Source organism: Lactuca virosa, chromosome 9, assembly GCF_052849685.1.
Source record: "Lactuca virosa cultivar CGN04683 chromosome 9, Lactuca_virosa_CGN04683_v6, whole genome shotgun sequence".
NCBI classification, from domain to species: Eukaryota; Viridiplantae; Streptophyta; class Magnoliopsida; order Asterales; family Asteraceae; genus Lactuca; species Lactuca virosa.
This window is the reverse complement of record NC_136434.1, coordinates 289,401,054-289,417,313: the sequence shown is the minus strand read 5'-3', so window position 1 is coordinate 289,417,313 and position 16,260 is coordinate 289,401,054. Positions and strand designations below refer to the sequence as shown.

Sequence of the window (16,260 nt, the reverse complement as noted above, 5' to 3'; positions counted from 1 at the left end):
GAAAACCACGGCCCCCAGCTCCAAATCTTACGTCGGGTAGTTCGCCTCGTGAGGCTTCAACTGCCTCGAAGCGTATGCTATCACGTGACCCCGCTGCATCAGTACCACACCCATACCCGTGATCGAAGCGTCATAGTAAACCATGAAATCGTCGACGCCCTCCGGCAAATTCAGGATCGGTGCTTCACATAACCGCTGTCTGAGAGTCTCGAAGGCTGCCTGCTGCTCAGGTTCCCAACGGAATGTCAGCGAATTCTTGGCCAGTTGGGTCAGAGGAACATCGATCTTGGAGAAATCCTGGATGAATCTACGATAATAACCTGCTAGACCAAGAAAACTTTGAATCTCAGATGGAGACCTCAGAACCTCCCACTGCATCACGACCTTTATCTTGGCCGGATCGACCAGAATATCCTTCTGGTTGACAAGGTGCCTCAGAAACTGCACCTCGCGCATCGAGACTTGCTTCTAACACCTAGGAGGTGCTAGGGAAAGGCTTAGAGGGTTTGGGAGTGTTTGGGAGAGAATGTGTTAGAATGGTGTGAGAAATGAAGTGATTTGCGCCTCCATTTATAGGCTGTAATGTGGCCGTACGCTGGGCGTAATCCAACATTACATTGGGCGTAATGTTGCCACATGTCACCATTTGGTGGCCAGTCGTGGGGAGGAACCAGTGGCTCAGATCGTGCCATGTGTCGCTCGCTGGTTTAGCCCAAAAATTAATTATCTTCTAAAATCCGTAACTTTTGCATACGAGCTTCGTTTTTTACGTTCTTTATATTCATGTGTAGGTATTGATGGGATCTACAACTTTCGTTTAGACCCCGTCAGCTAATTTTGACTTTATTTTTAAATTTATATTTTAACAGGCTTAGACAATTAAAGTCCGTTAAAAATAACTTTGTCACCCGACGTCCGTTTTCAACTGTCTTTATATCGTTGAGCTCCTATTAATGAGATCTTCAATTCTCATTTAGGTTGTGTCGGCTAAAAATCGATTGATCTAAAATTCGATTCCCGGGCTTTGCACTGGTACGCTAAATCTTAGAAAAAAATCATAACTTCCTCAAACGAAGTCAGATTTGGACGTTTTTTTTATGTACGTTCTCGGTGTAACGTATACTACGACATTTGTTTAGATTACTAAAGCTAAAAAGTAGCTTATCAAAAATTCACTTTTTACGATACGCGGTGTCGTGCCGGTTTTGTCGCAAAACTTCGACGGGTCATAACTTCTTCGTTATAAGTCGGATTTCAATGTTCTTTATATTTACGGAATCCTTGTGACATATACTATAACTTTGGTTAAGATTATTTACTCTAAATAATCTTCTATCAAAAAGTCATTTTAACATTTGACATTTAATAAACTTATGATTTTATAGAATGAATATAAATTTGATAGAGTGTAAAAAATGACAATCAATCATATAAATGCCATTTTTATCAAGGCAAAAAAGACAATCAATAATTTATATGATATCAACTTAAAGTCAACAAAATCAAATCCGTCTGAAGATCCAAAAAAATTATCACAATCTCTAAGGATATGAAAAAATTACGACATTAATAACTATTCAAGAGATGTGTTTTATACCTCCTTGTCCATTAAAATCTTTTCAATCTAATATGTATCATTCACATGATATTTGGACTTAAAACTCCAAAGACAGATGATTCTAGCCTTTAGTGTGAAATCATCATTGATTGAAAAATATGTACATTTTCATTTTCATCACTTAATCGATAAAATATAAATGTGTACATTTTCATCACTTAATTGATAAAATATAAATGAAAATTTTAGATATATTCAATAGTCTTTGTAAAAAAGTACGTTTTCATCACTTAATGTTAGTATGATTCTATATATGACGGAACAAAGAAAGGTGAATCACACAAATTGTAACAATATTACAATAATGGTCCTACTTTATTTTATTTTTCATTATGACCATGTGTCTTTATATTTGTTTATTTTTTTAAAATTAAAAAAATGAATAGAGAAAAAATGAAAACAAAATTATATAATGCTCATTTTTATATAGGTTCATGAGATTAGAATCATAAAATGACAAGTAACCCACAAATAATACACAAAGTACTAACTCCACGTGAACAAAAATGTGCAGTTGCTCTAACACAATGAAAGATTATAAGTAGTAATCTTTATGGAAGCGCGCAAAAGCAAATTTTCAGGCTGCAACAAAATCATTATTACAAAGAATGAGACTATAAATACAAAAGGATATCAATAAGCACTAATAACAATATTAGACAAATGGAGTTATAAAAGATACAATTTTGACTACCTTTAGATCTCTATGAAAGACACCCGTACTATGGCAATAGTCAACAACATTGATTAGCTGTTGAAAATATTGGCTTCATCTACATGCATACGTCCATGGTTCACCTTCATAATTAAACGTTAACATTAAGATATATTCTTTCTACCCCCATTAATTTGGGGGAATATTAACCTGATAAGCCATATATGTGTCTTTTTTTACTTAATTCATAAAGACCGACTTAACAGAAAATGTCAGGGAAATGAATTAATATGTTCAGTCATTTTGTGTTTATCAAATTTGTATTTATCAAGGATCTTCATAGCCACAAGGTTCCCAGTCTCAGAATTTCTAGAAAACTTCACTTTTGCAGAAGTTCCCTCATCAATTGCTCTTCCCACCTCATATTTACCCACCCTACACTTGATTCATTGCTTATCAGAAAATAAAATATTATTCTTGTATCAGGAGTTCATATAATACTCGGACGTGCAAGAAACTATTAAATTGCTTAAAACCTTGATCGGTTCTTAATTAAATATTGTTGTTTATAAGTCAAATCGTATAAAATTTATGATTTTAGCCAAAAATTAAGTGGGATAAAACCGTCCTTTAATCAATAACACTAAGGTTGATACTAATACATAATTAATTTTGGCATTTTTCATGATTCTACCCTTAGCTATTTGTGGGCATTACCAAAGGGGAGAAGAAACTGAAGTAAAATTATTTATTTGTCTGAATGTTTGTTACATGAAATTAGCTTCCAATTCATAATTATCATCATAATAAGATTTGACAATAATATTTTCTAGAAAATGATACAGGCTTCTGTTTAAATGAAGATTAAAAAATGTGAAAGCCCTAGATTATCATTTTTACAGCAAAAAAATACACATACCTGAGCCTCAATCTAATTTCAAGAGAAATACATCAAAAACCATGAAAAATAGAATACATGTCGAGCAACTTAAGAGTATTAGGATGTTATTATCTTAAATACAAAAGAACCAAATAATAAAGTCAAGATTCAAGAAGAATAAACCTTTTTGCGTCATTGGTGCCTTAGTCATTTCATTGATAAGCAGAAAATAGGTTCATTTGCTTACAGAGATAGAGATAAGGTCATCCGTTATACTCACCACTAACCACTATAGTGGTAGGTGGACACATCATCACCACTAATTACCACTAAAATGTTGGGATACTCACAACTATATCCCTCTTATTTTTTTATTATTAAAATAAAAATATATATTTTTTAATTAATTAAATTGTAAAGAGATGTGGAGAAAGGTAGATAGAGATAGAGAGAAATAGAGAGAGAAACAAACTGATTGAGTGTGGTGGTTCGTGCTCCCCACCACAATTGACCACGAAAGTTGTCTCCTACTAGCCACCACTGACAATTTGGGATGGTGTTCACATTTGTAGTTAGTGGCCACTTCAGTGTTTTAAAAACCGATTCGAACCGGTCGAACCGGGAACCGGAGGTGAGGGCGGTTCGATTTGGACCGGTTTTATAATGATTTCCTGACCAGATTGAACCGGCCGGTTTTAGTAAAAAACTGGTTCAACCGGCTGCATTGAACCGGAATGGACCGGGTTGAACCGGACATTCTTGGATTTTTGTGTTTGTTTTGGGCTTCTTTGTTTGATTTTGACTTCTATAATGATTGTTTTTATATGTTGCATTCTATTTACGTTTGTAATACTAAAAAGATGACAAGTTTTGTAATCAATGTATGCAGGATAATTAAAAACATATAAAAATATAGAACCGGTTTGACCATTCGGTTGAACCGGTTAAACCGGAAAACGTCACCCGACCGGTTCAATTAAAAAACCGATTTTTAAAACATTGGGCCACTTAGACCACGAGAGGTCTCGTGATGACCATACCAGATCGTCTAATAACAAAGGTTCGTTTTCTTTACTTTCGGCAAAAAAAAAAAAAAAAGTATTTGCCATGACCACGATTGAAAGGTTCATCCGGATCGACTTGCTTGGACAAACCTAGATATGTCAAGAACACATAACCCTATCATCAACACCAGTTCGATGGTACCTGGTGTACTTTCCAATTTGTCAATAATTTAAGAAGCGTGAAATTAATTTCAAAGCTAATCATCATAATCGAACCCATAAATTGAGAAAGTAGACAAATGAAAACCGAAAATTGTGAAATCATATAAGAAATATAAAAAAATTAAAGCCCTACCAATAATAATAATACCCGAGGATTGATTGGTGAAGAATTTTCAGCAGAAGAATTACTACAAACAATGTAATCTAATACAGGTTAGCCTTTTCCATTAAAAGTTTGCATTCTATGTATATGTGCAGTTGAATGCCTAATCCATCTTATTCAACTTTGGAGATGTGTCTCCTAATTTCTTGTGATATACCATGCATATCAAATTGAATGGAATAGGAATTGTTGAAGAGGTACAATTTGAGCGGAAAACAACAATTTATGATACATTGAGCAAGATTTATGGTTGTCTATTGCTGACAGGAAGGGAAAAGAATCACAGCCCCCAAAAAAACCTGTATGGGATCTTAAATAAAATTAGTAATCACATATATTAAGTAATGAAATCAGTCTGTTTAGATTTACAGATATTGCAAATCAATTTAAATTCGAATTCAAATGACAAGCAGAGAGTATAATCGTAAATTAAGGAGTTACACCAGGTGAAAATAATTAGAGAGGCTCTATAATACTGCCACGTGGCAATCATAAATTGAAAGCCTCAACAAACACCACGCGGCAAAGTAAAACTACTCTTTTATTAGATAGGGTAGAGGTAGATTCCATAATATATGCATCATTATCTCTGACTCATATTTTAACAAGATACCCAAAATAGCAACATACTTTCCAAACTCATTTTTAATCCAAATTCCAAATACATAATTACACTAACGAAATAAACCTTTCCCAGTATAATCATCGAAAGACACCTTTCCGAATATAATGTAAGGAAACTTTCCAAAAACTTAATTTAGGCAACTACAATAACCATATAGCAGATCAAATGATTAGGACCGATTGTTGAAACTTAAACGTGCATCACTTCACACAAACTTGTTTGAGAAAACACCAATGTCATTGATTTGTATGTTACACATAACCTTGTTTCGGCACTACACAAAAATGACATTGGTATGTGCGTTACACATAACCTTTTTGTTCTAGGAAAATACCAAAATAGCATTTCAATCCAAAAGATACCAATTAGACCATGCTCGGCAAACAAAGAGCAATGTACAACTACCAAAACACAGAGTACGAGTACACGTCATTACACCATTCACCTAAACAAGTCATTCCTACTTCAACAATTCACATCATCTACCAAATTCAGCATAACTCAGTATCAAACTTAAGCGAAATCCCCATACTAAAGAGCTCCTGTGTCAATAACTTAGCACCATAAGGCACACTCACCTTAATCACATCTTCAACCGAGTCACACACCCGACAATACGGGCCCCGGATCTTGTGTCCACCTGCAACAGACCTCTGAATCACACCCGCCATTCTTTTGCATTTTGTACAGACATGCATTTCAGAACAGTCACTGAGTGTGAAAAGGCGTTCATGTAAGTTAGCAGAAGCTCCATGGGCTATCAAGCAGTCTCTTTCCATTTCCCCAAATTTTATTCCACCAAACCGTTTCCTGTCAGCCACCGGTTGCCTCGTCAGCGGGTGGACCGGGCCCGTGTTTCTAAACTTCACTTTGTCCTCCGACATGTGAACCAGCCTCTGGTAGAACGTGGGGCCCATGAACACTAGCGATTTTACCATTTCACCCGTCCTCCCATCATAGAGTCTCTCATTTCCCCATCGTGCAAATCCAGCCCTGTAATAAACAAGTAAATGAAAATACTTTGATATAATCATAAAGAAAAAGGAGTAGTTTACTTTACCAATTATTACCTGTGAAGCTGATCTGTAATGGCATCAATGGAGAGAGAAGAAAAAGGTGTAGCGTATCTCTGTGAACCTCCCAACGCGATACCTTTCCCCAAAGCAGATTCCAGCATCTGCCCTGGAGTCTGTCTTGATGGGAATGCATGTGGATTGATCACAATATCTGGGACTATCCCTTGTACACTGAAAGGAAAGTTTTCCTGAGACTCCAAATACCCTAAAACGCCCTTCTGCCCATGCATACTTGAGAACTTGTCACCAAGACATGGGGCCCGCACCTGTCTCAAAGATACCACTGCAAAATTCTTCCCTTCATCATTAGCAGACAACACAACCTTCTGAACCATTCCTCTTTCCGTATGTTTCAGTTTCACACTATGATCAGTCCCTGCTTCTGTAAACTTCCCAATCACAATATCACCACTTTGCAAATTTGCACCGATAAAAGGAAACCCATCCTCATCCAAACTATCCACCCTTCCAATCTTACTTTGAATCTTCCCAAAATTCACAGCCTCATCAGACTTAACCTTCTTCTTTGAAACTTCCGTATTATCAACCTCAGCTTTATAGCTTCTAATATGCTCTGACCGAAACATGCCCCGGTCAAGCGAGCTCCTGTTCATCACCAATGAATCCTCTTGATTATACCCAAGGTGGACATTGACCGCTACAATAGCACACTGCCCGTTGAAAAACTCGGGTCTAGCAATCAAACCCTTTTGATTTTGACCAGATTGTTGACCTTTTTCAAGACAATCGGAAAGAACGGTTTTGAAAAGAGGTCTTTGAGGGTAGAAGAGTTGGTGTGAAAGAGTGTCGACTCTGATGTCTGGATCTGTGGATGAGTATCCAACAGCTTGCTGACTGTGTTTTTGGGATTGGAACAGGACTCTTTTTGCGTGATCATGGTTAGCAAAAGGGATGATGCCACAGCTTAGGCTCATCATGAATGACATGTCGAGTTCACAATGTGTGTATTTTTCAGGGGCGTGTTCGTCATTTTCGAGGAAAAGGTATTTGATGTCCCATGCTGTGCAGCAATCTTCTTCCTCTTCGGGTCCGATTAGTTCAATGACTCCGTTGTCTAAAAGATCTTGAAATGAGTACTTTCCACCTTTTAGGAGTTTGATTTTGTGCAAGTTTTGAACGACTATAAGGGGACGTAAAATGCGTCCAGCGTCATAAAATATGCGCACTTCTTTGTGCCTTGTGTCTCTTTTTATTTCGACCTAAATGACACGATTCAAAAGATTTTAAAAAGTTGAAAAAAAAAACTTGCCTACATTGAAGTATTCAAATATAAATGTCATAAAAGCTTAAGGCTGCATTTATTACATGAGATTCGATCAAACAAACTTTTTAAGATTACTTTTAAAAAAAGACATTCAAGTTTTTTGAACATACAAGAAATCGAGAGAGTCCATGACCTGTTAACATCAATCTCATTCTCGATTGATATTGTCAAATATAGTACAACCAGTTTAGTCATCTCAATATAGTTGTACAACATGTTTGTCATGCCATGTCGTTACAACATGTTTTGTGATGATATATCATATCACGTCATATCATTACTGTTGTCAGATGATGTCATTACAATATGTTGTTATGTTGTGTCATGTCATTACTCATTATAACACAATTTGTCATTCATCTCCAATGGTCCGTCTATGCTATGACTCAAAATTATTGTCATATCATCTTTCCACTAACATTGATGTCTACTTAATGGTTAACCTCTTCCAATAACTTTTCTTTTTCTATTTCAATTTAACAAATGTATCCCCATCCATCTAAAATGTCCTATAAAATCCCCTTCATTTAAGTAGTCGTTTATTAAACACGCATCATATTTAAATAGTCACAACAGCAGTAGTATAAATACAATTATGTCATGTACTTATTTGATATACATAACATATGAAAAAACTATTTTGTTATAGTTATTAAAAAAAACATTAAAAATATACTATAATCGTCATAAAATTTATATTTCATAAATGAAATATCATTGAATATTTAACCAAACTAATTAATTAGTAAGGAAGTAACAAAAATTTTAAGACTAAAATATAATTAAGGGGATAAAATAAAATATGATAAAATAAGTAGGGGTTAGGCATACAAAACCTATAAGTCTATATTGAAAGTTATCTTGTCCAATGGAGTGCTAATAAGTAGTAATTAGCTATTAAAAACACAAACTCCGAAAAGAGATGCTAACATATTCTTTCTTGATAACTTGATAATAATAATAATAATAATGTTATGCATGAAAAATGGGACTATGATACTGACCTGATGAGGTACTTCCTTCTTACGACGTTTGCGCCTAAACTCAGCAACAAAAGAAGCAGAATTTTTGCAAAATCCAACCCAATCTCCATCAACAAAAACTTTATCCATTCCAGATAACGAAGTTGAAGTATCATCCACTAACTTTTCCATTCCACATGCCATCATTAAATCAGTAATCTTTTCCCTAACAGTTGTCGACACAAGAGCAGTACCCGCCAAATTCTTTATCAACCCACAATTTTCCCCATCAGGGGTAGAAAGATAACAAATCTTTCCCCAATGAGAAGGGTGTCTACATCAATCAAACAAAAGATTATCAATCAATCAATCAATAACTATAAAAAGAAAGTATTATAATTTATAATTACTTACGGGTATCTCGCATCTCCAGCTTTCCCAGCATACAAAACCTGCTGACGTGTCCTTCTCATATCCGAAATCATTTGCAAAGGATTTGCTCTTCTAAGCGTAGCAACAACTCCAGAAGTTCTTTCCATGTTTTTATACGGGTGTGACCAAGAACCCGTTGAAAAAGCCCGCGTAAGCCCATTTGTAATAATTGAAGCATCCAAATAATGTTCAATAGCATGTACATGTCGATTAGGATATAAATCCCTTTGCATGTATTTCACCAATCGCTTCTCAGCATGTTTAAGATGAATTCTTAACTCTCGTTCAAGTAACTCGCCTGCAAGTTCCAATCTTTTGTTCCTAAAATCATCTTTGTTATCAGCTTTTCTTTTACCAGAATACCCCTCTAACAAACACTTCACCATGTATCCAAGGTATCGAGCTTTTTGTTTGCACCCAATGATATTGGGAAATAAGTATTTCTCAAAGCACTCTTTAACAGACTCTTTAGGTGGAAATTTGCTCTTTTCAAAAAGCTTTTCAATATAATTTAGTGAATTATGTCCTTTACGGAATTCATCACACTTCTGATCAGCTTCATGAATTGATGCAATTAGAATATTGACGATTCTGCCATCATTAATGTCGGCATCAATCAAGTCAACCACTTCTTTATCTGAACATACCTCAAGGGCAAAAAAGAGAATCCATATTGGCATATCTTTTAAAATCAAGATATAAACATTTATCCCTTGTGCTCCTCCTTCGGTATCTTCATATTCAGTAGTGTTCGCCAGTTTCACATAAACCCTTTTCCTCTTGTGGGGCGAGCGATACATCACACGCCAATTTGGAAAACTGGCCAACCAGATTCTGTTTAATCCAATTTGTTCTTGTGCAATAAAGGTCTACAATAACACATGGTATTTGTATTTGTATCATACAAAAAAACATTAGTTAAAGGGATTATATATAAACTTTTAATACAATGCATAAACTAAGTACCTATTAAAATTAAGTGCAAATAACATAAATGCACGTGTAGTTTATGGATTATCAAAACTGATATTCATATAAAAGTAAATTCCCTCCTCGTTTATTTTATCATCTAACAAAATTAAGTCATTTGATGTTGTGTTCAAAACACAACAAAAAGCACTATTTATAATGTGGGATTTTGTGATAACTAATGGTACACATAAATATATCCCTTCTCGTGAATTACTATAATATATGCAAGATATGCACCATTAAGAGAGCTATTAATTCAATTAGTAATTAAAAAACTGAATATAGAGTCAATAACAACTCATTAATCCATCATGTGTCAATAGAAATGAACTAGGAGAAGTATATATATGGTGTCACCTTCTCAGCTCCCTTGATTATGAAATAGCCTCCTTGGTCATAATCACAGTCATCTTTCTCAACTCCACTCATCCAACACGTATCAGAATTGATCATCACCGGAATCCTCCCAATATACACTTCGCCCTCCTCAGACTCAGGTTCAATTATCTTCTTGTCTACATACGTCTCCTTACCGGTTTTGAACTTGTCACTTCTTACAAGCTCTTGGGTATACACCTGAAATGTAATACGTACAATAACCAAAGATTCACACATCAAATCCACAAGGACAAGCATAACGCATCAATAATCACTGTTGCACCAAAGCCTAATATATCATTATTCATTATGTCCCATAAGGAGATAGATGTTAGAAAGAGCAACGCATAACTAGCTAGGAAGAAGTCGATCAATCAAAAGCAGTGTCGTTTGATGTCACGTTGATATATAAGAGAAGTCATAGGTATCATGTTTATTACCTGTAATTTGAACTGAACTTGCATTCTGGATGAGTAGGTCATATTCTGAAGACGAGCATGTTTCGGTAAGTACACAACGGATTCATTACCACCCTCGGCAGCAATATACCTTGGGCGCTCAAGAGTCACCTTCCCGAACTTTATTGAAGCGTATCTCCATTCATTATCACGCTTTTTTGAGGGGTCAAAACCAGGCTCAACTATGATCTCACCGATGGAATCGAAAACATTTTGAATTCCAACGTTGGTGAAATCATTGTATGAGTTGATCTGGTGGCTTATAAGACCATAATGTTTGAAAAAAGAGGTTGATGCCCTTTTGCAGAAGTTCTTTAAGAATGGCTCGTTCAAATCTTTAACTGATGGTGCATCATCCATCATATCATCATCGTCATCGTCGTCTATGTCGACATGCACTGGCTTCTCTTTGAAGCTAGGTCCTCCCTCTTCCATGTTATCTGAAACTCTCAAATATAGTACTAGATCTGATCAATAAATAATCAAATACCCACACACATGCAAATAGCTAAAATCGATCCTATGTTTATCAAACCCAAGCTCAAGCAAAACGATCGAGTATATGATAAAATGCAACTAGGGAAGGCAAAGAAAATAAAGTGGATCGAACACAAGTAACGTTTTAAACCCATTGACGATTAAGCTTCATTTTTTTTACCAAACCAAACAATCACTTGCCATCTTGCCGATTAAACTTCTTTTCATGGCATTTCAGAATTTCAGTAAATTGTTCTATCACCCGATCCGACTAAACGTAACAAATATTGAAAAAGAACACGCAGCTGTACATGAAATTTTCAGAGAGATACATACAAATAACTGAATATAAGTTGAGCTTGATGGTGTTTTCGCCTTCCGTCAAATTCGAAGGTTTTTAGAAGGCCCGAAAATCAAAACGCAGTACCACTGTTAAAATTATGATTATTAAAGATAAGATTTTAGAGGGATTTCTTCTGCAGTTAGTCTATCAAGAGCGAGACAGTAGCTGAAAAGCTAAAACTACTAGAACAATCAATGATTCGGCGCAAAATATCTGATAGATTTACCAAAATGTCCCTAATGTATTCCATGCATTTTTTTGTCGCTCTACTTTTTACTATTTCTTATCATCAAGTTTTCTCTTCTTTGGATAAACATCAAGAAATCAAATATTTTTTAATCTTTTGTTTTTATTTAATTTTTTATTTATTAGATTAATACAAACTAGTGTCCATGTTTTGCATGCCATGGATTGGAATGGTGTTTGTTTTTTTGTTAAATGTGTGTTCGTTAGGTAGTAATTACCCATGGTATATAGTATTCCATGATTGATATTGCATAGGTTGCTACATGGCGAAAATGTGGAGTACTTAGTGATGTGTATTACATAGCAAACGCATGCAAAGGATGATTAATTACATAACAAAAGTATACTAAGGATGTACTTAATATTTAAAAAGAGGTAGTAATAAGCCGCAATAGATAGTATTCAAGTCTAGACGTCAACACTTGCTTTCGTAACATTATTTTTGGTTGCCTCCTGATCGTATTTGTTGGCTTTGTTGGAAGATAGCTTGAAAACCTATATTATTATTATTTTTTTTAAATTAGTAATATTTGTTTGTAATATTTTAATAAATCCTATGATAAGCTGAACTATTATAAGCTTATAATCACACCTTTAAACTTTAAACTGATTATTGAAGATGAGTAATCTAGTTGATAAATCGTATGAATATGTTCATTAAATGGTTTGCTTGAAGAGCTCTCCCTAAGGCACATGCGGTTATCAGACCCACCAAATATCGATGACATCATCCAGTTTATGCGTGAGAAAAGTAGTGAAAGTTATGAGTTAAGTGCATTAAATAGCAACTTACTTTCATTTATTTGTTTATTATAGTAACATACTTTTAATTCCTTCTATTACAGGATTGCACTTTAAAGCCTACCAATTATTAGATTGTTGTAGTTTCGATTCGTAATTCATCTAATAGCTGATTAAAAAAAAATTGAAATTAATTTTGAGGTCTCTAGAAGAGCTGTAAGAGTTTCTTCAACATGCTTCCTCTTTAAAGATACGTTTTCAACTTCTTGTAGCAATTTTTGAAAAAGGCTCTCCCCTTAAAAAGTGAAAAAGATATACAAATTGTTAAATGTATTTAAAGTAAAATTTCTGAAACCAAGTACAAATGTCTCCTTTTTTCACCTGTATATATACTCTTGTTTAATACATTATACTCTTGTTTAATACATTGCATCTCTCTCTCTCTCTCTCTCTCTGTGTGTGTGTGTGTGTGTGTGTGTGTGGTTTACCTGGATACAACAGCATGCACATATGATTATATACTATCTTGTACATAATTTAAGTATGTGAGATTTTTGTATATATTCTAAGATCAGTCCCATAATCCATTAATGAAAGAAAATAAGTCGGAAAAAAACTTAACCATATAAAATGATCATATAAAAAATAGTATATGCAGTAATCAAAATGTATAAAATGTAATAATGACATAAATACCCTTTATTGTTTATTTGTTCACGAAATTATCAAAACCTTTTTTAAAACTATTATTAGGTAAAACATATTAGTAAACATAGATTTATCCACACATGAAGACAAATTACAAAACAAAGGTTAAACACTAAACCAAAAAAAGTTAATAGTAAAAACAACAAATCAACGTACAAATGGAATTTAGTAAGAGTACTCTAGTTATTTTTTACAAATGAAGGGAGGAGCGAAATTGAATTTCATCACCGGTAATAAGATTTTGTGAATTCAAATAAATTTAATTCCATAGTTATTTGCAACTGGAATGGAATGAAACTGAATTCCAGTTGCAGCCTATTCCTAAGGAATTCTCCAAACTAAACACTTAGAACCAAAATGAAGTTTTAAAAGTTAAATACTTAAGTATTACCCCATGCAAGCATCAAGACACTATAAAATTGTTGTCTCCCCTTGCCAAATAGTGGCCACATCAAGAGAACGTTTATGTCTTGCCAAAAAGGGAGCATGCAATAAAAACTTAAATTAAGGCACATAGATTGCAAACTAAAATAGGAAAAATCAAGCATGCAAAAAAACTGGTCAAAAAGAAACTATACCTCGGATTGTAGCTAGCATAGCATAAGTAGCTGTACGTGGTTGACCAACAGAATGTAGAAGAGATTTTATTATGCCCTTTCCAGTGCCTTCATCACATATGTTCATTTCAAGTACCAGGTGTCAATATTCAACCTGACCACTATAACTTTTATTTTATTGCTAACATTGTTAACTTGCTTCGCTCACAAAAAGGTAACTTGTTGCACTCACAAACATATATAACAATAGCAAAATATCCAACTCAGTTCAGATTATTAAAACGTTTGGTAAGGGGTTTTATTGTTTTTTTTAACTCAAGTTAATAACTATGTTAAATATTAATCCATACCAATTGCATTATGCAGATTTCATAGAACATAAGTTTGAATTGCATTCATGTAACGTACCAAAAACTGGAAGGTAAAATTTTCATTTTTAATTCAACCATAAACACCATTTAGCATTTCCAACCATTCAAAGGTATATCAAAGTAAAAATAGTTATCAAAGTACAATCCCAAAATCATAAAGTTGCGGAAACATGGGTGGATGCGGTGTCGTCACGCCGGACCCTTCCCTTTTGTACCGGAAGTACCTGAAACCATAAACAATAAGTCGTAAGCACAAAGCTTAGTGAGTTCCCCAAAATACCACATACCATACATACAATAGAGAATGATATGTGACAACCATAGTCTTGCCATTATGCCATGAGCCGCATCATGGTCTTTCCTTGCCAGGTCAGGCGCTAAAACCATGGGTCTTACGGACAAGTGCCAAGAGCCACCTCCTGGTCTTCCATGCAAGTATCACAAAGACAACTAGCATATTATTTATACACACATACACACACACACACACACACACATATATATATATATATATATATATATATATATATATATATATATATATACACACACACCTATCTGCCAAGGTCTGATCCCTAGTCTTGCATACAGTTTGCCGGCAGCCACTTCCGGGTCTTTCGTACAAATGTCAAGGGTCACCCCCTGGTCTTCCTATATAACATAAGCCAATGGGCCGACATTGGTGACTTTGAACCCATAGTATAGTGAGGGGATTCACCTGAATCACAAACACAACAAGAATTTGGAGTATTAGGGACGTCGCTTTTTGCGACGACATGAGCAATAGCGGCGACACCAGAGTAGACGCGTTTGGTGTCGCCGCTAAAACATTGTTGTCGTCGCTAATAGCGTCGTCGCTAAAGATAATCACCGGCGATCCGTCGGAGACACACTACTTTCAATCCTCACCCTTGGTTCGGCAAATAATCCAACGGATAGGGTTTGTTCCTGTGATAAGGCATTAGAGACGACTCTTTTAGCGGCGACATGTCGCCGCTAAAGGTGTCGATCCGTTGACCAACGTTAGACCAAATACTGGCCCTACGATGCTTACCCAATCCAACGGTTGGGAATCGCCAGAAAGCGCGCGTATGCTTTCCCTCCAGTTTGTCGCCGCTAATGGCCCCTTTTAGTTCCAGTTCGTCTTCCCTAAACTCCATTTGCTCCCATTTGTTTGATTCCACGACGATCATAATTATCTCCGGCGACGACCGCTGATTGGGCTCCAAACTCGACTCCCACCCCCGATTTGCCTCCAAAGCCGAGTCCCACCACCTCCTCAGCCGACTGCCGCCAAATTTTTGACTGGAACTTCGATTTCCTGTTCATATCTCCGGCGAGGTTTGTTTTCAAGACCAATTTCTCTTTCAATTCTTCTGTTAACACACATAAAAACCACCGATTCCTATTTCAAGTGTTTTTTTTTTCTCATTCCAGTCGGAGACACCGACGACTGCAGCTTCACCACCGCATTTACCTTCGTTTTTCCGGGCAAGAAGAAGTTAGTTTCATCTGTTTCAGTTCTTAATATTGATTGTATGTGGATATTCATAATTCATGAAACTGTGAAATTTGGAAACTGTGAAATTGATTTTGACTTTGAAATTTGGAAAGTGTGAAATTCATAATTCATGGAAACTGTATGAAATGAAACTGTTAAATTGAATGTATATGTAAAATTGATTGAATGTATGTGATTGAAACTTGTTAACTTTGTTAATTCATGGAAACTGTATGTAAAATTGATGGAAACTGTATGACATGAAACTATTAAATTGAATGTATATGATTTTGATTTTGACTTTGGTTATTTTGATTTGTTTCACTTGTTTGAATGTATGTTGTATGTTTAACTTGTTTGAATGTATATGTAAAATTGATTGAAACTGTTAACTTTGTTTGAATGTATATGTAAAATTGATATGTTTGAATGTATGGAAACTATTGTATGCAGGAACATGGTAGTTTGATTAGTTTGATATGTTTCATTTGTTGATAATGTAAGAATTGATGAATTTATATGTAAATTGATATGTTTCACTTGTTGATCATGTATGAGTTGATGAATTTATATGTGAAGTTGATGT

At 35.1% G+C, this 16,260-nt stretch overlaps 1 protein-coding gene across 1 annotated transcript; it reads right to left on the bottom strand.

The window, feature by feature from the left end:
* Positions 1–5,540: 5,540 nt before the first annotated feature.
* On the bottom strand, positions 5,541–11,170 carry LOC145137460 (DNA-directed RNA polymerases IV and V subunit 2-like). The gene is made up of 6 exons (XM_079071590.1): positions 10,713–11,170; positions 10,252–10,470; positions 8,905–9,791; positions 8,533–8,824; positions 6,238–7,463; positions 5,541–6,160 (listed from the first exon to the last, which is right to left on the bottom strand). The coding sequence occupies exons 1-6, from the start codon at positions 11,163–11,165 to the stop codon at positions 5,659–5,661; spliced, it is 3,579 nt and encodes a 1,192-aa protein (XP_078927716.1). The 5' UTR covers positions 11,166–11,170; the 3' UTR covers positions 5,541–5,658.
* Between the last annotated feature and the right edge of the window lie 5,090 nt (positions 11,171–16,260).